We start from the raw sequence: 22,546 nt of genomic DNA, 5'->3' as shown, positions 1-22,546 counted from the left end.
AAAGAGCCTAAAACGAATCACTTTAAAAAAGTGCCAGAATAAAAACCTAAGTACACTACTGGCCATTAAAATTGCTACACCAAGAAGAAATATAATAAACGGGCATTCATTGGACAAATATATTATACTAGAACTGGCATGTGATTACATATTCACGCAATTTGGCTGCATAGATCTTGAGACATCAGTACCCAGAACAACCACCTCTGGCCGTAATAACGGCCTTGATACGCCTGGGCATTGAATCAAACAGAGCTTGGATGGCGTGTACAGGTACAGCTGCCCATGCAGCTTCAACACGATACCACAGTTCATCAAGAGTAGTGACTGGCGTATTGTGACGAGCCAGTTGCTCGGCCAAGATTGACCAGACGTTTTCAATTGGTGAGAGATCTGGAGAATCTTCTGGCCAGGGCAGCAGTCAAACATTTTCTGTATCCAGAAAGGCCCGTACAGGACCTGCAACATGCAGTCGTGCATTATCCTGCTGAAATGTAGGGTTTCGCAGGGATCGAATGAAGGGTAGAGCCACGTGTCGTAACACATCAGAAATGCAACGTCCACTGTTCAAAGTGCCGTCAATGCAAACAAGAGGTGACCCCATACCATCGCACCGAGTGATACGCCAGTATGGCGATGACGAATACACGCTTCAAATGTGCGTTCACCGCGATGTCGCCAAACACGGATGCGACCATCATGATGCTGTAAACAGAACCTGGATTCATCCGAAAAAATGATGTTTTGCCATTCGTGCACCCAGGTTCGTCGTTGAGTGCATCATCGCAGGCGCTCCTGTGTATGATGCAGCGTCAAGGGTAACCGCAGGCATGTTCTCCGAGCTGATAGTCCATGCTGCTGTAAACATCGTCGAACTGTTCGTGCAGATGGTTGTTGTCTTGCAAGCGCCCCCATCTGTTGAATCAGGGATAGAGACGTGGCTGCACGAACCGTTACATCATGCGGATCTCGACTGCTAGTGATACGAGGCTATTGGGATCCAGCACAATCGCGATAGGCTACAATCCGACCTTTATCAAAGTCGGAAACGTGATGGTTCGCATTTCTCCTCCTTACACGAGGTATCACAACAACATTTTACCAGGGAACTCCGGTCAACTGCTGTTTGTGTACGAGAAAACGGCTGGAAACTTTCCTCGTGTCAGCACGTTGTAGGTGTCGCCACCGGCGCCAACGTTGTGTGAATGCTCTGAAAAGCTAATCATTTGCATATCACAGCATCTTCTTCCTGTCAGTTAAATTTCGCGTCTGTAGCACGTCATCTTCGAAGTGTAGCAATTTTAATGGCCAGTAGTGTATATTATTGGGATGTACACCAAAGAACGTCGTTCCATCAGAAGATTACAAAACTATAATTGTTTCCTATCAGCCTTTGCGGATAAAAGATGTTTCTTACTTACAACACACATTAATAAAACTGGGTATAATTTCTAAGACAGGAACCAAATACAAAAAACTTTAACCATAGGGAGAAAACTGACAAAGCAAATGTAAGAAAAGGGCGTGATACGAAAAAGGACAAACAGTATCAGGTAATTTTGTGTAGTGGTGCAAAATGTATCTTATGTTGCGTCAGAACTTAATTTTGTTGCATAAGACGTATGAAAATGCGGTGAGTTACGTAGCATTGTATCACACAGTAAATTTACTTATTGTAACCTTGCACTTACGCTTCAGCCAAATGTTTGCTAGTCCCTCCTGAATGTTTCTCACCCTGTCGCAGGGACGGCGGACTTCTTCGGGCTGAACCACTACACCAGCTACCCCACCACCGAGGGCGTCAGCGGCTCCAACCCGTCCATGGACCTCGACGCTGGTGCCGTGGCCGGCGACTACACGGACTATCCGCTCTCTGCCTCTTCCTGGCTCAGGGTGCGTACTCTACCATAAGTCTACACCTACACCGCTGCCGAAATCTTTCCTTACTGTCTCTCCACTGTGTCCGCTTTGTCACTCCTTAGGTCATTTCCGAGACACAGATCTCATGGGCGATTTAAGTTTATCCAAAAGTATCTGAAGCAGGCAGAAAGGAATACAAACGCCTCAAAAATTAGATCGACAGGAAGTCCAAAATGGCTAAGCAGGAACAGCTAGAAGGCATATGTACGGATGTAGCGGCATGTATCACTAGGTGTACAACAGATACTGCCTACAGGAAAATTAAAGACCTTTGGAGAAAAGAGAACCGCTTGTATGAATATCAAGAGCTCAGGTGGAAAACCAGTTCTAAGCAAAGAAGGGAAAGCAGAAAGATGGAAGGAGTATATAGAGGATCTATACAAGGGCGATGTACGGATATTACGGAAATCGAAGAGGACGTAAGTAAAGATGATGTGGGAGATGCGATACTGCGTGAAGAATGTGACAGAGCACTGAAAGGCCTAAGTCGAAACAAGGCCCCGGGAGTAAACAACATTCCAATACAACTACTGATAGCATTCGGTGAGCTAACCCTGACAAGCTTCTACCATGTGGTGAGCAAGATGTATGAGACAGGCAAAATACCCTCAGACTTCAAGAAGAACATAATAATTCCAATCCCAAAGAAAACAGGTGTTGACAGGTGTGAAAAATACCGAACTATCAGCTTAATAAGTCACGGTTGCAAAATAGCATCACGAATTCTTTAGAGACGAATGGAAAAACTGGTAGAAGCCGACCTCAGTTCGTATTCAGTAGAAATGTAGGAACACATGAGGCAATACTGACACTACGTCTTCTCTTAGAAGATAGGTAAACGTATGTTTCTAGCACTTGCAGACTCAGAGAAAGCTTTTGACAATTTTGACTGGCAGACTCTCTTTCAAATTCTGAAGGTTGCAAGGGGTCAAATACAGGGAACGAAGGGCTATTTACAATTTGTACACAAACCAGATAACAGTTATAAAAGTCGAGGGCCATGAAAGGGAAGTAGTGGTTGAGTAGGGAGTGAGACAGGGTTGTAGCCTATACCTGATGTTATTCAATCTGTATGTTGAGCAAGCAGTAAAGGAAACAAACAAAAATTGGGCTAGAAATTAAAAACTCTGGAGGAGAAATAAAAAGTTTGAAGTTTGCCGTTGGTATTGTAATTCTGTCAGAGACAGCAGAGGACCAAGAAGAGCAGTGGAAAGGAACGGACAGTGTGTTGAAAGGATATAAGATGAACATCAACAAAAACAAAACAAGGATAATGGAATGTAGTCTGATTAAACCAGGTGATGCAGAGGGAATTAGATTAGGAAATGAGACACTTAAAGTAGTAGACGAGTTTTGCTATTTGATGAGCAAAATAACTGATGAGGGTCGCAGTAGAGTGGATATAAAATGTAGACCGACTATGGCATTTCTAAAGAAGTATTTTCTAAAATTATTTGTATGAAGTGTAGCGATGTATGCATGTGAAATATGGACGATAAACAGCTTAGACCAGAAGAGAATAGAAGCTTTGAAAAAGTGGTGCTACAGAAGAGTGCTGAATATTAGAGGGATATATCACGTAACTAATGAGGAGGTACTGAGTAGAATTGGGGAGAAAAGGAATTTGTGGCACAACTTGACTAAAAGAAAGGATCGGTTGGTAGGACATGTTCTGAGGCATTAAGGGATGGCCAATTTATTATAGGAGGGCAACGTGGAGGGTAAAAATCGTAGAGGGAGACCAAGAGATGAAACACTAAGCAGATTCAGAAAGGGTGCAGTAGTAACTTGGAGATGAAGAAGCTTGCACAGGATAGAGTAGCATGGAGAGCTGCATCAAACCAGTCTCTGGACTGAAGACCACAACAACAACGACAACAACAACAACGGTATCTATGAGTCTTATGCAGCTTTCATTGCTTAATCTACAGAAACGTTTCAGTAAATAAGATATTTCGAAAATCAAACAAGTTTACATTGACTAAAGACACCCAGATCAGCATCCCTTGCTTCTTTTATACTAGTTACCGTCTCTTCAGTTCACAATCTACAGAAGGTAGGTAAGGCATACAGACGAATTATTTATTGAATTTCAGACAAATAATATTCAAGAAGAATTACTCCACTTAAAAAATTTGAGTACTGGATGAAAATTACTGAAAGTTGCAGAAGAAAAGCAGGAATACAGGCTAACATGAAATGGTCAGGCGAACTACGGTGTTATAATTTCTGTAACTATTAATGTAATTTACCTCTTTTTGTGCAAGATAAATTACACAGCAATAAAATGCAATACGCAATTTTTTTGAGACTCATTATAGTGCTTTTAAATGCATAATTTTGTTCTCTTTTATTTCAAAAGAGATTTTCCGACGACGTAAATATTAGAAAAATCAAAAGCAAAATTCGTTATATTCAGAAGGAATAGTAAATCGTCAGTTACGTCGTATCGTTAAAGAATAAGTACTGTTACTCTTCACCATACTTCTTAGCGTAACGCGACTTCCTGACAAACTGTAACTGAGATTCTCTCCAGGACATATGAATTCTTGCTAAAGTTATGGCTCGGATAATTTAAGTAATAAAGAAATAAAGCACAGTATGGTAATAGCATAACGGCTTTGCCGCAGTGGTAACACCGGTTCCCGTCATTTCACGTAAGTTAAGCGCTGTCGGGCTGGGCTGGCACTTGAATGGGTGACCATCCAGTATGCCGAGCCCTGTTGGCAAGCGGAGTGCACTCAGCCCTTGTGAGGCAAACTGAGGAGCTGGGTGATTGAGAAGTAGTAGCTCCGGTCTCATAAACTGACATACGGCCGGGAGAGCGGTGTGCTGAGCCCATGCTCCTCCATATCCGCTTCCAGCGACGCCTGTGACCTGGGTGCCTATTCTGTATCTTTCCGCCATTGTGCCCGTTTCAGTACTCAATAGCACCGAACGTTCTAGTACTCTAATTAGAGTCTCTGCGTTATTCAGTACCGAGCGAGGTGGCGCAGTGGTTAGACACTGGACTCGCATTCGGAAGGACGACGGTTCAATCCCGCGTCCGGCCATCCTGATTTAGGTTTTCCGTGATTTCCCTAAATCGCTCCAGGCAAATGCCGGGATGGTTCCTTTAAAAGGGCACGGCCGACTTCCTTCCCTGTCCTTCCCTAATCCGATGAGACCGATGACCTCGCTGTCTGGTCTCCTTCCCCAAAGCAACCAACCAACCGTTATTCAGTATGCATTTCGGTAGCGATACCGTTCGGGTCTAGAGAACTGAAGCGCTGTTGTCGGTTCGTGTCGCTCAAGCCAATCAAAAGCAAGCGTCCGCAGAGCCATGCATGCGCACTGCAGCGCGCACAGCGCCACGAACACAAAGCGGTTAGCAGACGACACAGGCGCGCTATTCTTCCAAGTACCAAAAATTGCGTTTACGTTGCCATAACGCATGACGTCGCATTCCATCGAGCTGAAGTGCCCGCCTTCATCGCCCTTGCCTCCTCCTCAACAGTATCAGGCGCAGTATATCCATTTCCATGATTCTCAGCTGAAATGCATAAAAATTTTTACAGTTTCTCTGACCGCATGTTTCCATGCATGCATAATAACGATATTGACTGTATTCTGCAGATTGTCGTAAATGCAGCATTATATCATCTTATTTTCCGAAACGTAAAATTGGAAACACGATGTCAGTGTGAATGAGTTAGGAATAGTGTGTAGTACCAAATTGTACTAATACGTCTATAAAAACATCCAAAAAATTGATTCTGAGACTTTCAAAGAATAAGAAGATAAACAGCGTGTGGTTATTACACTCTCCTAGAGATCCAAATGATTAAGTAGCCCACTTACCAATATGATGCAACTGTTTGGGTCTTAAAAACAAAATTTAAAAAAAAAACGCATTTTCGAGAGCTCCTGCAGATTATAACATGCATCTCATGAATGAAAATGTTTCGTATATGGTGCTACAGTCTAACCATATTACGGCAGAGATCTTTCATCTCCGTCTACAGTGGTTGAGTATTCGATCGCAAATAAATACTTGTGACAAGCAAGATTATGAAGATGACTGCTTCTAGTTACTTTCCCAGTAATTTAAGTTGTGCTCTTAGATTTCTGTCTAACCGCATACTCGGAAATCGCTACATATACGGAAAAAATGGTGAATTATTTCTAACAAGAAAAAATATAAAGGTCACTGTCGGCTGTTTCACTCACAGCAGTTTCATCTCCAACAATTTCATATTTCGTATTTTAAACACACAGAAATCAGGAAATCATTACTGAAGAAGTGCGCTCTTACATGTATGCAATAACGAATGCTGCAGAAAAATCTTAACTTACACGAATGACAATGCCTCAGAACGTGTTGCATATATGAAGAGGAAAAAAAACTTTTGCATCTACGAACCCATGTCCTTTCGTATCGCAGTCCCGCGCGCTAACCACTTGGCCACGCCAACCGACAGACACGTAGTGGTCAATTCATGTAGTATTGTGTAGAGAAACGTAGGCTGACTTCGTTGTCAAACGGTGCTGCGTAAGTCATAAATACGTGATAGTTTGGAAGGTTTCCAATATCAGGCATCACATATTTGCTTTCTATTGTTACTTGAAAGTTGTAAACACGTTTAGATAATTCCTAACTAACCCAATTGTGGGGAAAAGTACAGAAAGGCACCAGTAACGTCAGTTCACACTCATGTAATATACGTAAGCAGAGCCGATGTCTTGATATTTAATGATGTTTAAACTCTTATTTGCATAAAGATAACAAATATTTTGAGAAAATATTGACTGAAGAGTGTTTTTTTTTTGGATGTAATCATTCACAGTAACAACCTAACCTAACCGTATTTCTAACAAAGGAAAATAGTCAATTATGAACTCACTTTCCAACCAGATGCGTCCTCTGGTGATTCTTCAGTAACACAATCACTAAATCCAAAGCTAAAACCGGTAAATATGTTTAAAATAACAAATTATAGGTGTACATAAACCACAGCTCACCGATCGACAGGGCCAGACCGAAATCCAAAACCTCTCGGTACAATTGTCGTAAAATCGGTGGGAGGACCGTTCGGTAACAAGTCTCAGAAGCTTACTGAATAGGATATTTCGATAAAGAACCGAAAATGACGTCACTACCGAGACTAACCTACTACACCGATCGGCATGAACGATACAGAATAAAGCCTTTGAGGATGACATGGCGGCCGGTCGGTACCGTTGGACCTGTTTGGGCGGAGTTTAAGTTTTACTGTAGTAGCATTCGCTGAGCATCCCGTCGCTCGGCATTGATGTCACAGAATCACCATGTACACCGGCCGATGGTCGCGGTCGCGATGTTCAACACACCACTGTAGTCTAACGCGTTGCTGGGAAGACTGGAACCAGCGCTCTGGCCCCGTTGGACGGTGATAAGGAAGATGGGCGTTAAGCGTTTTAAAAGACATTTTGCCGTTCGCGTCAAGTGATTCAAGTAAGCATCAACGTCATATGAGACCTGCTACTTCTGAAACCGACTAGAAAGTCTTCATCTCTTCATCAGCACAGTCGATACTTATGGAAGCCCTGTATGTGCCTAATGCTGTCATGCGGTAATTAAAGTCAGCCAAAGTTTAAACGCTTCACATACGTGACTTAAGAAAAAAATGGTTCAAATGGCTCTGAGCGCTATGGGACTCAACTGCTGCGGTCATAAGTCCCCTAGAACTTAGAACTACTTAAACCTAACTAACCTAAGGACATCACACACATCCATGCCCGAGGCAGGATTCGAACCTGCGACCGTAACGGTCGTGCGGTTCCAGACTGTAGCGCCTTTAACCGCTCGGCCACGTGACTTAAGACTACTTTCTTTCGGTTGAAAACTAGCGACCTGTTCAATCTCGACTTACGTTTTTATGCTTCGGCAGCGCCACAAGATTAATGGACAACACGAAGAGCACCGAGATCCGGCAGTCTGTTAGAAATGTGAGAAAGCTCCAACAGCCTGTGGTTATAAAACGGTCTAAGGTATTCTTCACAGTGACAGTGAATAGTCTTTCATGTAGTGATCGTGATAGTCTTTCATGAAAACATTAATGAACTAGTACCCCGTCCCCCCCAATTTAGAAAATGCAGGGTGGGGCAAATAAAAGTGGCCAGGATACGGTTGGACGATCATTTGTGGCAGCATTAACGGAGAAGGGAAAGACCTACAGTTATCTCCAGCAGGATGGAGCAACTGCCCATACAACCGGCCGAACCTTGTAGCACTTTGCTAACTGTGTCAGGCGTGAAGACTTTGTCAAAAGTCAGTCCGGTGGCCCCACAGGCCATGTCAGCGTGCGACTACTTTCTGCCGGGAGCCCCCAAGTCTAAGTTGTATCCGAACAACCCTCATAGTCTTCAAGACCTGCAGCAGGACATTTCGGATGAGACTGCAGCAATGCCAGCAGTCCAGCGTCCATCCGCCTTCGGCAATTTTCTGACCAGCTCCCAAGAGCGTCAGGTGGTCACTTTCATCTCCTACAGTCAGGTTAGTACTTTCTTTCTTCTTCTGTGTTTCTTTGTATCCCGGAATTCTGTCCTCTGGGCGACTTTGACCCACAGTGCGCAACAATTAGCTGCCTTTCTTGAAAGTGAACTACGCCTTACGAATGCAGTGAGGAAGAATAGTAGCATGCGCTGGTGATCTCTCTCGGAAGATCGTCAGAGTCGAAAGCGTTAAACATTTCTGTAGCCATTTAAAATTGAAGCTTTGTTTCAGTAGATCTTTTACTGGAAATTATTTGTAGCACGTTCTCTTCAGCTAATTATTAATTTGTGTAGACTGTAACTGACAATATGCGTTGAATTTCCACGCCAAATGATGATGACAGCCAATCACTAGCCTGTGTACTTACGTGTGATTTGTCTTTTTGCAGAGTGTGCCGTGGGGCTTCCGCAAGACGCTCAACTGGCTGGTCCAGCAGTACCCAGGGTACCCCATCTTCGTCATGGAGAACGGCTGGTCCGACACGGGAGAGCTGGACGACCAGGGGCGGATAGACTACTACGGTGTAAGTGTCTCAAGCTGACGCGCATTTCGACGTACACGCGAAACCACTTGCCTCTAGTTTCGTGGCGACATAGCGACGTGGCGCCGATCTTCGGCGACACACGCCCTACTTTTTGCGAGAGTGTTGTTAATTTTTCATGTTATTCCTCTCCTCACTCATCGTGACCAACTTCAGTGCAATAATTTACGTATTGCATGGTTACCAGTAATTCATACAAAAAATACTCAGTTCATTGAGATCGTGGCGTTTGATACATTAATACCTTCTCTCGCTTCATTTCGAACATGACTGAGATAGGAGCTTCACTTTCAGCCTGTTAGAACGGCATGGCTTACAGGAACTTGGCCAGCGCTCTCTGATAGTTTACAGAATTCATACTTCGAGAAACTAATACTGAGAGGTGAATGATAACTCACTGAAGAAACCGTAATTCTCGGTTCGTCACATAAAAAAAATGCGGTACGTGTGTTAAGGTTCACACGCATTACGTTGTTACAGGCGCCACAACGACACGTTTCACATCACTGGAATGACCAGTGGATCTTCGTCACTTTTGTCGCCCACCGTCACAGAAGCGACCGACAGCTGCGGAACGCTACTTACACCAGTGGACACTTGTGGGTCAAAATGACGGGAGGTTCTTCTCCTCAACTCATAGTACGAGGCTTAATGTCGTATAAAACCTCTACGTACAGCACAGAAAGCAGATGTCACAGCACAGTGTAGATCTAAGGTACATGGAGGTGGATAGCTTATCAGCAACGGGGCCAAATGTCATATGTAGTCCTTTGGAGGTGGTAAAAGCTACAGATGGATGAGTTCAATGCAGTGGTTTCTGAGTTGCATGGCAATCTAATACTACCACAAATTCTTTTTGAAACTGGAAGGTGACTGTAATACCTCAACCGTACTCCAGACCTCTTTTGAGAGCAGAGACGCTGATACCTTTCGCCTTGTATACTGAGTAATCTTAGAAAACCATGTCTCTTTCCATTGATACGTGTTCTCGCATGGAGGAAGGCTTTTTTGGAGAAAATTAACACCCCGTGTGTTGTTGCGTGTTTCATCGATTTCCAATTCGCCGTTCCTGAATCTTTTGTTGGTGAAAACAGAAAAATCGCTGAGCCTTATCGCTATCTCTTGCGGCACTGCAAGTCGCCTCCTCTGCAAAATGCTTCTCCTAGCTTGTTCAGCTGCTGTATTCGCTGGAGATGTGATCACTTTTGACAAAATGGTGCAACTTTCGGCGGCATGGACCACAGTGGCTGCTTGATGATAGAAGCCAATAGGCAGTTTGTCATAGACAAAAGTGCTTGCTGACGATGTCTCGGGTTCTTCGGCCGACGTTCATCTAATGATTTTTCTGACGTTTCGCCAGCACGAGTGGCTGGCATTGTCAAAGCTTCACCCTCCATTGCCGGTGGTGAACTGGAGCCGAGCTCGCGGCCGCAGACTTTGTGTACCAGGCGCGCCAACGTCCGAGGGCTTCTCCGGGGTCATTTCCGGTGCGGTTCTCCTCTTGCTACCTGCGACGGTCGTTAGCTGCAGTACGGGAAGCCAGGATCCGTTTACCTTAGGGCTTTCCTCTTTCTTGTTCAAACTGTTCGCGTGTTTTTGTATTTCTACAACTTCTCTGAACAAGCGCGTGTGATAATGCTTCTCTACAGCCAGAACTTACGTGTCGGCGAATTTTATTACGTGGTCGGTCTCATTCAGTGCGTGCTCTGCCACGGCCGATTTCTCCATCTGCCCCAACCTGCAATGTTGCTTATGCTCTTTGATCCTGGTGTTAACTGATCGTCCAGTCATTCCGACATAAACTTTTCCGCATGTGCATGGTATACGGTATATTCCCGACATTGCAAGTGGGTCCCTTTTCTCCTTCGCCCATCTAAGACACTCTTTGATCTTCCTTGTCTGTTTGAAAATCGTCTTTACGTCATGTTTGCGCAATATACGGCCTATTCTGTCCGTCACTCTGGGAATGTATGGCAGAAAGGCCGTACACGACATTTCTTTTTCTCGTTCGTTACTTCGCCGAGTGTTTGGCTCTGGCTGTAGAAAAGCACTATCACACGCGCTTGTTCAGAGAAGCTGTAGAAATACAAAAACACGCGAACGGTTTCAACAAGAAAGAGGAAAGCCCTAAGGTAAACGGATCCTGGCGTCCCGTACTGCAGCTAACGACCGTCGCAGGTAGCAAGAGGAGAACCGCACCGGAAATGACCGCGGAGAAGCCCTCGGACGTTGGCGTGCCAGGTACATGTAGTCTGCGGCCGCGAGCTCGGCTCCAGTTCACCACCGGCAATGGAGGGTGAAGCTTTGACAATGCCGGCCACTCGTGCTGGTGAAACGTCAGAAAAATCATTAGATGAACGTCGGCCGAAGAACCCGAGACAGAAGCCAATAGGCAGTTTGTCAACAAGTGGCCACGAAAGCCTTAACAATTTTGTACTGTTGTCTAAGTTTCTCGACGTATTTGTCCATAACTCGCAAAAAGTACTATCAACGTACCCCGTTCAATGGCCGCTAAAGAGCATTTTTTTTAATTAGATAATGGTTTGCATTATCATTTTTTCGGAGTTACGTAATTTTTCAGAATATCAGTGGGTAACAGCGATGATCCTGCGAATTGTGTGTAGATTGAAACCTGCAGATACGTATTCGTCGTAGGTCTCGCTGAAGTACAGTTATGTCACGACGAGTATATCCTCCTTGCAACCAGCAAGTACAGAAATAGTCACTTCTGAAGGCAAGCTCCGTGAAGGAAGCAGTGGCGGGTGACTCGAGAGTAACCGGTTCAATTCTTACTTGTGGAAACAAATTTAATCCTCAGTTCTTGGTCGGAAGGGAATTGAGAGATGGTGCCGTCCACAAACTATTAGTCGGTGTTGCCCCAAATCTCTCTGCAGTGTCCCGAATAATGAGGAGTACAAGCGATCGCCTAGCCCGACGGAGATGATAAGCTCAGTTTTTGCTGTTCGACAGGAGGAGGCAGCTGCAGGTCACCAGATTTTACCGTCAGTTTTTCTTTCAGATCTCTAACCATCCACACGAGAAAGATGCACAATCGATGTACTAGGCCGAAGAAAAACGGGGGAGACTATATTCATATTTCCATAGAAAAAAAATCATGAAAATAGGTAGAGATTCCGCACACATTCCACAGGGCTTTTCACAATTCATGTTACTAAAAAATGGCTCTGAGCTCTATGGGACTTAACATCTTAGGTCATCAGTCCCCTAAAACTTAAAACTACTTAAACCTAACTAACCTAAGGACATCACACACATCCATACCCGACGCAGGATTCGAACCTGCGACCGTAGCAGTCCCGCGGTTCCAGACTGAAGCGCCTAGAACCGCAAGGCCACTGCGGCCGGCTCATGTTACACACTTCCAGAGGTTAAAGAGGGGACTTAGTACATCAAGTTTCACATAGGAACCCAAGTCCAGAAACGTGATCCAGCGACGCTACAGAGCGCAGAACTTAGAGACGCCGGCGCCTGTAAATGTATGTATATAGGGGTTATTCCGTGATGACGCTAAAAACTCTCAAGGATAAATATATCAATTTGAGGTGAGAGTCCTTGGTTCGGAAACAAACGAGGTTTTTTTTTTTTTTTTTTTTTTTTTGTTTGTGGTTTTAGGGCGCAAAACTTCTATGGTCATTAGCGCCCAACCCGTGACGTAGAAAACAGGAAAAAAACGAAATTTAAAATCAGCAGCAATGGGAACAAAGTCATAAAATTTGAGAAACTAAAGGCAGAAGGAATGCTTAAAAATCCACTATAGAAAGGGGTTGGTTGTCCCCCAAAAAAAGCTTCAAATGACTGACGTCATTTCACTGTCACTAATAAACTGTAGAACGCGGTCAGCTAAGCGCGTGTCATCTGCTAAAATCGACAATAGATCAGGCGATAGCTGTAGACGGGAGCGTAACGGATTAAAATAGGGGCATTCAATTAAAAGGTGTCTGACCGTCCACAGCTGAGAGCAGTGGGGACACAGTGGGGGAGGATCACCGCTTAAAAGATGTCGATGACTAAAAAGACAGTGCCCTATCCGGAGTCTAGCTAAAATTACCTCCTCCCGACGACGCGTTCGGGAGGAAGAGGTCCAAGCGCAAGGAAGGGCTTTCACTTCCCGCAATTTATTATGGGGAAGTGTTGACCAATGCGCATGCCATAAATGAGCAACTTGGCGACATAAACCGCTCCGTAGATCGGTAAACGGAAGAGACTGAATAGCTGGCCGAGGAAGAGAGACTGCAGCCTTGGCCGCTATATCGGCCGCCTCATTTCCACAGATACCAGCGTGTCCCGGGAGCCAGAGGAACGCCACTGAGACGCCCCCCAGGTGGAGCAAGCGCAGACAGTCCTGAATCCGGTGGACCAGAGGGTGCACAGGGTAAAGAGCTTGGAGACTTAGGAGAGAGCTGAGAGAATCTGAGCAGATTACGTACTGTATCCGCTGATGGCGGCGGATGTAGTGGACAGCCTGGAGAATAGCGTAAAGCTCCGCAGTATAAACCGAACACTGGTCGGGAAGCCGAAAGTGATTTGGGGTGTCGCCAACAATATAGGCACTCCCTACACCTAACGATGTTTTCGAGCCATCGGTGTAAATAAATGTGGCTTCCGTCATTTGTGCACATAGAGCAGCAAATGCCCGACGGTAAACAAGTGTAGGGGTACCATCCTTGGGAAATTGACATAGGTCTCTGAGCAAGTCGATCCGGGGACGGAGCCAAGGCGGTGCTGTACCCCAAGTTGTCAAGAAGGTTTTAGGAAAGCGGAAGGAAAGAGAATGGAGCAGTTGACGGAAGCGGACTCCCGAGGGTAGTAGGGAGGAGGGGCGGCCTGCATACCCGACATCAAAGGAGGCGTCGAAAAATAGGTCATGGGCTGGATTAGCAGGCATAGAAGACAGATGGCTAGCATAACGACTCAGAAGGACTGCCCGCCGATTGGACAGCGGAGGTTCAGCAGTCTCAGCATAAAGGCTTTCCACAGGGCTGGTGTAAAAAGCTCCAGACACTAAACGTAATCCACGGTGGTGGATAGAGTCGAGACGCCGAAGAATAGACGGCCGAGCAGAGGAGTAGACTATGCTTCCATAATCCAATTTCGAGCGCACTAAGGCGCGATAGAGGCGGAGAAGGACCACTCGGTCCGCTCCCCAAGAGGTACCATTCAGGACACGGAGGGTGTTAAGGGAACGCAGACAGCGAGCCGAAAGATAGGAAACGTGGGAGGACCAGCACAGTTTTCTGTCAAACATAAGACCCAAGAATTTAGCAACGTCGGAAAACGGAAGGTTGACAGGACCTAGATGTAAGGAGGGCGGAAGAAACTCCTTACGTCGCCAAAAATTAACACAAACGGTCTTACTGGGTGAGAAACGGAAGCCGGTTTCGATGCTCCACGAGTGGAGGCGATCGAGACATCCTTGAAGACGTCTTTCAAGAAGGCTGGTCCGTTGAGAGCTGTAGTAGATCGCAAAATCGTCCACAAAGAGGGAGCCAGAGACATCAGGAAGGAGACAATCCATAATTGGATTAATGGCGATGGCAAACAGTACAACACTCAGCACGGAGCCCTGGGGTACCCCGTTTTCTTGGGAGAAAGTACGGGAGAGAGTAGTGTTCACCCGCACCCTAAATGTGCGCTCTGCCATAAATTCGCGAAGAAAAAGGGGCAGCCGGCCTCGAAAGCCCCAAGAGAACAGTGTGCGGAGGATGCCTGTCCTCCAACAGGTATCGTATGCTCTCTCCAGATCAAAAAATATTGCTACCGTTTGGCGTTTCCGGAGGAAATTGTTCATGATATAAGTGGAGAGAGCAACAAGATGGTCAACGGCAGAACGATGCTGTCGGAATCCGCATTGGGCTGGTGTTAGAAGACTGCGGGATTCCAGCCACCAAGCTAAACGGTAATTCACCATACGCTCCAAAACCTTACAGACACTACTCGTGAGAGAAATGGGGCGATAGCTAGAGGGGAGATGTTTGTCCTTTCCAGGTTTCGGAACGGGAACGACAATAGCTTCCCGCCATCGCCTGGGAAAGGTACTGTCGGTCCAAATTCGATTATAAAGGCGAAGGAGGTAACGCAGGCTATGGGTGGATAAATGCAGAAACACTTGGACATGGATACCATCCGGTCCTGGGGCGGAGGAGCAAGAAGAAGAGAGTGCATGTTGGAGTTCGCGCATGGAGAAAACAGTATTGTAGCTTTCGCGATTTTGAGAGGAGAAAGCAAGATGTCGCACTTCCGCTGCACGTTTCTTCGGGAGAAACGCGGGCGGGTAATTTGAAGAGCTCGAAATCTCAGCAAAGTGCTGACCCAATGAGTTAGAAATTGCGATGGGGTCCACTAAGGTATCATGCGCGACAGTGAGCCCAGAGACCGGGGAGAAACTAGGCGCGCCTGAGAACCGTCGAAGCCGACTCCAAACTTCCGAGGATGGAGTGAAGGTGTTAAATGAGCTAATAAAGAATTTCCAGCTTGCCTTCTTGCTATCGCGGATGACGCGACGGCATCGCGCACGGAGCTGCTTATATCGGATACAGTTGGCCAAAGTTGGATGGTGACGGAAAATGCGAAGAGCACGTCGCCGCTCACGTATTGCGTCACAGCATGCCTCGTTCCACCAAGGAACTGGGGGGCGCCGGGGCAATTCGGAGGTGCGTGGTATTGAACGTTCCGCAGCTGTGAGAATAACGTCGGTAAAATGTGTGACCTCATCGTCGACGCTGGGAAAGCGACGGTCATCGAATGTCGCTAGAGACGAAAAAAGTGTCCAATCGGCTTGGGCAAACTTCCAGCGTCGCGAGCGCATATATGGCAGTTGAGGCTGCAGTCGAAGAACACATGGAAAGTGGTCACTCGAGTGTGTATCATCAAGGGCGAACCATTCGAAGCGCCGAGCTAGCGGAACAGTACCGACCGCAAGGTCCAAATGAGATAAATTTGCCGTGGAGGCAGACAAAAATGTGGGAACCCCAGTGTTGAGGCAGACTAGATCCGCTTGGTGGAAGACGTCTAGCAATAGTGAGCCACGTGGACAAGGATGTGGAGATCCCCAAAGCGGGTGGTGGGCGTTGAAGTCCCCAACCAGCAAATAGGGGGGTGGAAGCTGATCAAGAAGATGAAGGAGATCAGCTCGTGCCAGTGGTGTAGACGATGGAATGTATACCGTACAAAGAGAGAACGTGTATCCAGAAAGGGAAAGACGGACGGCGACAGCTTGGAAGGAAGTGTTTAAGGGGATTGGGGGATAATGGAGAGTATCATGGAGCAGAATCATGAGTCCTCCATGGGCTGGAGTGCCTTCAACAGAGGGGAGGTCATATCGGACGGACTGAAAATGAGGGAGAACAAAGCGGTCATGGGGACGCAGCTTTGTTTCCTGAAGACAGAAGATGACCGGCGAGTAGGATCGTAAGAGGATCGACAATTCATCCCGATTGGCGCGAATGCCGTGGATATTCCAGTGGATAATGGACATAGGGTGAACAGAAAATGGAGAAACGTGACCAAGGGTGCTGTCAACTCAACGACTGCTCAGAGCTTGCGAGCGACAGCATGGAATGGCATTCAGTCGAAGGCAGAAGATCCTGAACCATAGGTTGGTCAGGAGCAGCTCCTGCCACCAACGATCGGCCAGTTGACCGGCCACCAGCAGTGCGCCTCGGCGACACAGAAGATGGCCAAGGGCGATTTCCGCCAGGTGGTGCTGTAGATGGGACACGCCTTGGCGGAGAAGGAGAGGAACTGTGTTTCTTCGTAGCCTTCTTGGAGGTATGATGTTTAGATGAAGGAGGAACCGATGGTTGTGAAGTTGCAGTACGTAAAAACTCTTCACGAGAATGCTCTTTTTTCGAAGACTTGGCGTCTGACTTTTGGGCTCGAGATTTAGCAGAACCCGACGAAGGGTGAGCCATATAGTGGGCAGGCGAAAGTGGTGAGGTTGAATGGGCGATCTTTGCGCTAGCCGATCTGACGACCGTGGTACTAAATGTGAGGTCGCAAGTCTGCGTGGCTGCCTCCTTTGTTGGCCGAGGAGAAGCAAGGACAGTGCTGTATTTTCCTTTCTGAGGCATGGTGGGCTGTCGACTGGCGAGTAACTTTCGAGCAGCAAAGGTCGACACCTTTTCCTTCACTCTTATTTCCTGGATGAGCTTTTCATCCTTAAAAACGGGGCAATCTCGAGAGGAAGCAGCGTGGTCACCCATACAGTTGATGCAGTGAGGGGATGGAGGTGGACAAGCACCCTCATGGGCATCCTTGCCACACGTAACACATTTGGCCGGATTGGAACAGGACTGGCTGGTGTGATTGAACAGCTGACATCGATAGCAACGCGTAGGGTTTGGGACATAAGGGCGAACGGAAATTATCTCATTGCCTGCTTTGATTTTTGATGGGAGTTGAACTTTGTCAAATGTCAAGAAGACAGTGCGGGTTGGAATGATGTTCGAGTCAACCCTTTTCATAACCCGATGAACAGCGGTGACGCCCTGGTCAGACAGGTAGTGCTGAATTTCTTCGTCAGACAATCCATCGAGGGAGCGTGTATAAACGACTCCACGCGAGGAATTTAAGGTACGGTGCGGTTCCACCCGGACAGGGAAGGTGTGGAGCAGAGAAGTACGCAGCAATTTTTGAGCCTGGAGGGCACTGTGTGTTTCTAACAACAGGGTACCATTCTGTAATCTGGAACAAGACTTTACAGGACCCGCAATTGCGTCGACACCTTTCTGAATAATGAAAGGGTTGACCGTGGAGAAGTCGTGACCTTCGTCAGACCGAGAAACAACAAGGAACTGTGGCAACGATTGAAGAACCGTCTGTGGCTGAGACTCAGACATAGTGGAAGGTGAGGAAACCATTGCGGAAGAATCCCCCATGATTACCGGCGTCTCCGATGGCGCGCTCCTCCCTTGTGGGGGCCCTCACCGAGGGCACACCCGCCTTAGGTGATTGTTCACACCTCAGGTCACACCTCCCGACAAACGGACGGAGGTACCAATCGGCACTTTCGGAAGGTATCAGCTCGGGTAATCACCCCTCCCTGGGCCTGGCCGTTACCAGGGGGTACGTACGTGTCCTACCTGTCTACCCGGGGCGGGGAATTACGCGTTACCCCGTCACCGGCTACGCATGGAAGTGCGTGGGTCGGCCTTCAGACACGCAAAGGGAGGAAAAAAGAGAAAGGGAAAGGAAAGAAAAGGGGGTCTCAAACGCCGCAGCGGAGAAAAGGGCAAGGAGAAGAGGGAAGGAAAAGAGAAGGACAGAGGAAGGACGAGGACTTGCAAGTGTAAAAGCGAGGAATTTGGAACAGTTTCGAGCGTCCGTCTCCGGACGTAGGCACAAACCATACTCCCAGAGGGGGAGAAAGGGAAGGAAAGAGACAGAGGAGAGGGGGGGGGGGGCGAAGATGGGGGACGGGGAGGGATGCGGAAAGGGAAGGGAAGGTATGCAGCCCGGAAAGGAAGGAGGGCCACATTAGCTCGGGGTCCCGTGCTCGCTACGCACGTGTCCACAAAAGAGTTGTGGACCCCCTGGGGGGAACAAACGAGGTGAAAGTGACAAGCGGAAATCATTGTGGTACCTCCTACAGTGGAATACATGTACCGGTATTGTTGTTGCTAAGAATGTACGTAGGGTAGGCAAATTTCAGAAGTGGTAGTATGGACCAAGACAAGAAGAAACGTCTGGTAACATGGACCGTAAAATGCCTACCTGAGGAGCTATGAGCCCTTGTTCAATGGCCGGCCGGTGTGGCCGTGCGGTCTGGAACCGCGTGAGCGCTACAGTCGCAGGTTCGAATCCTGCCACGGGCATGGATGTATGTGAAGGTTAGTTAGGTTTAAGTAGTTCTAACTTCTAGGGGACTGATGACCTCAGATGTTAAGTCCCATAGTGCTCAGAGCCATTGTAACCAGGCTGGATGGCGTTTGTGAACATGGGTTCCCATGTAAAACTTAATCTACTAACTGCCCTCTACAGCCTTTAGAAGTGTGTAACATGAAATGTGAAATACACTGTATATTAATTTTTTATTATCTTGCTAAGCGAAAATTGTATACTTTCGGCATGGTGGAGCTTTTTGAATCATTGCGTCGACACGTTTTACTGCCAGCATTTTTGTTTCGGCTTGATGAATGCAATTCACTCTTCAACTGCATCGGAAATTGTTCCATGCAGCGTTCTTTACACCCCTACGAGTATTCAGAACGATCTGAACTCGAATTCTGAATTGCACCAAACCCTGTTGTACTGTGGAAGCTAAACACTTGTTTCGATCGAATGAATATATGTTTATGTCTTTTACAAATACTCCAACATCAGGAAAGCACTATAAACCTGATGAGTGTTCCAATCCTCATAAAGAGAGACGGTGAGCAACTTCCTTTCTTTTGAAACTTCCTGGCAGATTAAAACTGTGTGCCGGACCGAGACTCATACTCAGGACCTTTGCCTTTCGCGGGCAAATGCTCTACCGACTGAGCTACCCAAGCACGACTCACGCCCCGTCCTCACAGCTTTAATTCCGCCAGGCAAAGGTCCCGAGTTCGAGTCTCGGTCGGGCACACAGTTTTAATCTGCCAGGAAGTTTCATATCAGCGCACAATCCGCTGTAGACGGAAAATTTCATTCATTTCTTTTCTTAAGGTGACTCAGAATAGTCCCATACTGTAGCGGCTGCTGACGTTGCATCTCAGAGAGACTTGCTGATAACTGAAAAAACAGTTTTCGTCTGTTACATTAAGGAAACCTCTCTTGCTGTAGCTTGTTCATCCACCAACTTTATGATGGCTACTCCATCAGTGATGATACGTGAATGGTAGTATATTGTGGATAATTATTGCTGATAACGCATGTCCCAACTGCAGTAAACGCATCATAGCGCGTGACGGAATGAATTTCCATCCTGCAGCGGAGTGTGCGCTGATCTCAAACTTCAGGGCAGGCCAAAACTGTGTACCGGGGTGGAACTTGAACCTGAGACCTCTGGATTTCGCGCGCAATTGCTTCAGCGGCTCTGTTATCCAAGCACAATCCACAATACTCCCCCAAAGCTTCAATTCGATCGTTACCTCTCTCTTTACTTCCAAATTTCACAGACGTTCTCTTGCATAACTCCAGAATCAACATTCCTGGAAGTAAGCAGATGAGGTACTGGCCAAGCTGTGAGGATGAATGGCTTGGATAGCCCACTAAACATTTATAAGACACCAGAAAAAATTTACGATTCTCTCCTCACACTAGATGACAAGAGCTTGGAATTTTAATTACACCAAATGTAGATTCTCTCGTACTTCCAAACTATACAGCAAACATTCGTTAGCCAAGCGGGGCAAATCACCTACATTTAACTGTTTTCCTTTTCGCCAGGCCTACTTGGCGGAGATGCTGAACGCTATGAATGAGGACGGCGTCCCTGTAATAGGCTACACCGCATGGAGTCTTCTGGATAACTTCGAGTGGGGCACCGGTTTCACGTAAGCTATCTTACACTACTGATTGCAACTAACATTATGTTCAGCGTGATCCTCATCGGGGTTTATATAAGTTAATTAATTTCTAAGTATTAAGGAACATTGTTACCTAAATAACGCTAAAAGTTTACATAACGGTGAGAGGATTGTGCTGTTTTAGTAATTTTGGAACTGCTAAATTCACTAACACACAGAACAAACTATTTGATCAGAAAGACAAATTTTGTATAATGTACTGAAACTGTGTTTTTTTGTGTTTCAAGGACGAGATTTGGACTTCACTACGTGGATATCACTGATCCGGATCGGAAGAGGACTCCCAAGGCATCTAGTAGATTTTTGGAGGAGATATTCAGAACAAAAACTCTTCCTGCTAAATATATGAGATAGATGGTGAAATAAAGCTATTGTTGGTATTAACCCATTGTGTTTTTTCACTATTATCATGAAACAAGGTTCCCTAAAATAGGAGCAAACCTTTCTCAAATGTTTGACTGATTCTGTCTATAATCGACACAAACGTTGAGCTACATCACCCTCCGCCAGCTTATCCAAAACCACTCAGTTTATACGCGCAGCTTTGGCGCCTGGAAGTATTACAACCTTACGAACTTCTAGTTCTTGTGTGTATCTCCTTGCGATTGACGATATGCGGTACTTTAGTCGTTCACTTATATTATGAAATGAAACACTTGCAGCCATGGATTTGATGTTATTTTATCATACTGCAACCAGTTTCGGCGACTCATTACACCATCTTCAGGCCTTAACTGAGGCTGAGGCGTTGAACTTCAATCGTTTAAGCGATCTCATCAGTGACAAACATCTATGAACTGGCTTCCGTACAACACTGTAAAACCGATGTTGTATCTGCAACCGTCAACGAACAATTCAAGTTGACCTGGTAGATGACGGCTACAGATACAACATCGCTTTTACAGTATTGTACGGAAGCCAGTTCATAAATGTTCGCCACTGATGGGATCGCATAAACTATTGAAGTTCAACGCCTCAGCTTCAGTTAAGGGCTGAAGATGGTGTACGGAGTCACCGAACTGGCTGCAGTGTAACAAAATGACATCAAAACGGCGGCTGCAGCTGCCTCACTTTACTACATTACGAACTTCTCTTCTCGCAGGACAGGCTACCGCTGATCGCCAAGGCGTCAAGCGACAAAAGCAAGGAGACAGTGGGTGCGTCATGCGCACAGGCAGAAAAATACACGATAACGCCCGATTCCGGATGGATTAATAGTTGTCAATAATATCCGCCTCATTCAGCCGCCATTACCCTCTTTGGAAGGAAATGGGTCACCTGTGGTAGTAAAACCCCAGATCACGTAAGAAACAGATTGACCGTCCTTACGGCGGAACAGGCAACCGTAAAAATAGTTTTCCCGTCGGTCAACAGATGTCGCAGGCGACGCTACAATGCTAACTGACCTGTCCATGTCGCGGAATTGGCAACGCTGTATCTTCGGTGACATGAATGACGCTGATTTGTCTTCCGCTAGAGCGCTGCGCGCGAAATGCATTCGTCACACAGCTGACTGTAGACCATGCTCGGCTGTGGTTTTTCCCGAGTTTTCAATCGAAGAATGTAGATTAGCTCCTGTAATTCTACAAACCAAGTTTATTTCTACTGTAGGGATACTTCTCACAATCATATGCGAAATGAAAAGTAATACACAATCTGCACTCGCGCAGACCTGTTACTATATGCAGTGTTGTTTTCGAGAGAAAGCTGTGTGAGGATTATTAGCGCACAGATAAAAAAAAATTAAAATAGGCAGTGTCTATAGTTTGCATGCTATGCTCGTTCTGTTCTATCCTCCTCCCTTCATTCCAGTATAAACGCTTGTTCACATGTATAAACGAGTGGCAGTGAACATCAGCGAATTATCTATGAAAACTCATTTGCAGCAGTGTAAACAAGGTTTTACACTCGTTCACTTCGTTCGCTCTACTATATACCAGGATTTAGAGGGACTGATGACCTAGCAGTTAGATGACGGCTATTATTCATTTATTTCACTGTTGCTATCTCAGCTCTAGAGCCATTTTCAAGTACCAAGGGAAA

General features: G+C 46.3%; 1 protein-coding gene across 1 annotated transcript in view; it reads left to right on the top strand.

Annotated features, from left to right (window-relative positions):
• Positions 1 to 20,857, top strand: part of LOC126413268 (myrosinase 1-like) — a 116,944-nt gene extending 96,087 nt beyond the window's left edge. Inside the window, exons 8-11 of the mRNA XM_050083170.1 lie at positions 1,745 to 1,893; positions 8,823 to 8,957; positions 20,364 to 20,470; positions 20,731 to 20,857. Of these exons, the coding sequence (XP_049939127.1) occupies positions 1,745 to 1,893; positions 8,823 to 8,957; positions 20,364 to 20,470; positions 20,731 to 20,857 (518 nt within the window). The remainder of the gene's footprint in view (positions 1 to 1,744; positions 1,894 to 8,822; positions 8,958 to 20,363; positions 20,471 to 20,730) is intronic.
• Positions 20,858 to 22,546: the final 1,689 nt, after the last annotated feature.

The sequence above is a fragment of the Schistocerca serialis genome, chromosome 7 (assembly GCF_023864345.2).
Source record: "Schistocerca serialis cubense isolate TAMUIC-IGC-003099 chromosome 7, iqSchSeri2.2, whole genome shotgun sequence".
Taxonomy (NCBI): domain Eukaryota; kingdom Metazoa; phylum Arthropoda; class Insecta; order Orthoptera; family Acrididae; genus Schistocerca; species Schistocerca serialis.
This window is presented reverse-complemented; position numbering and strand designations above follow the sequence as displayed.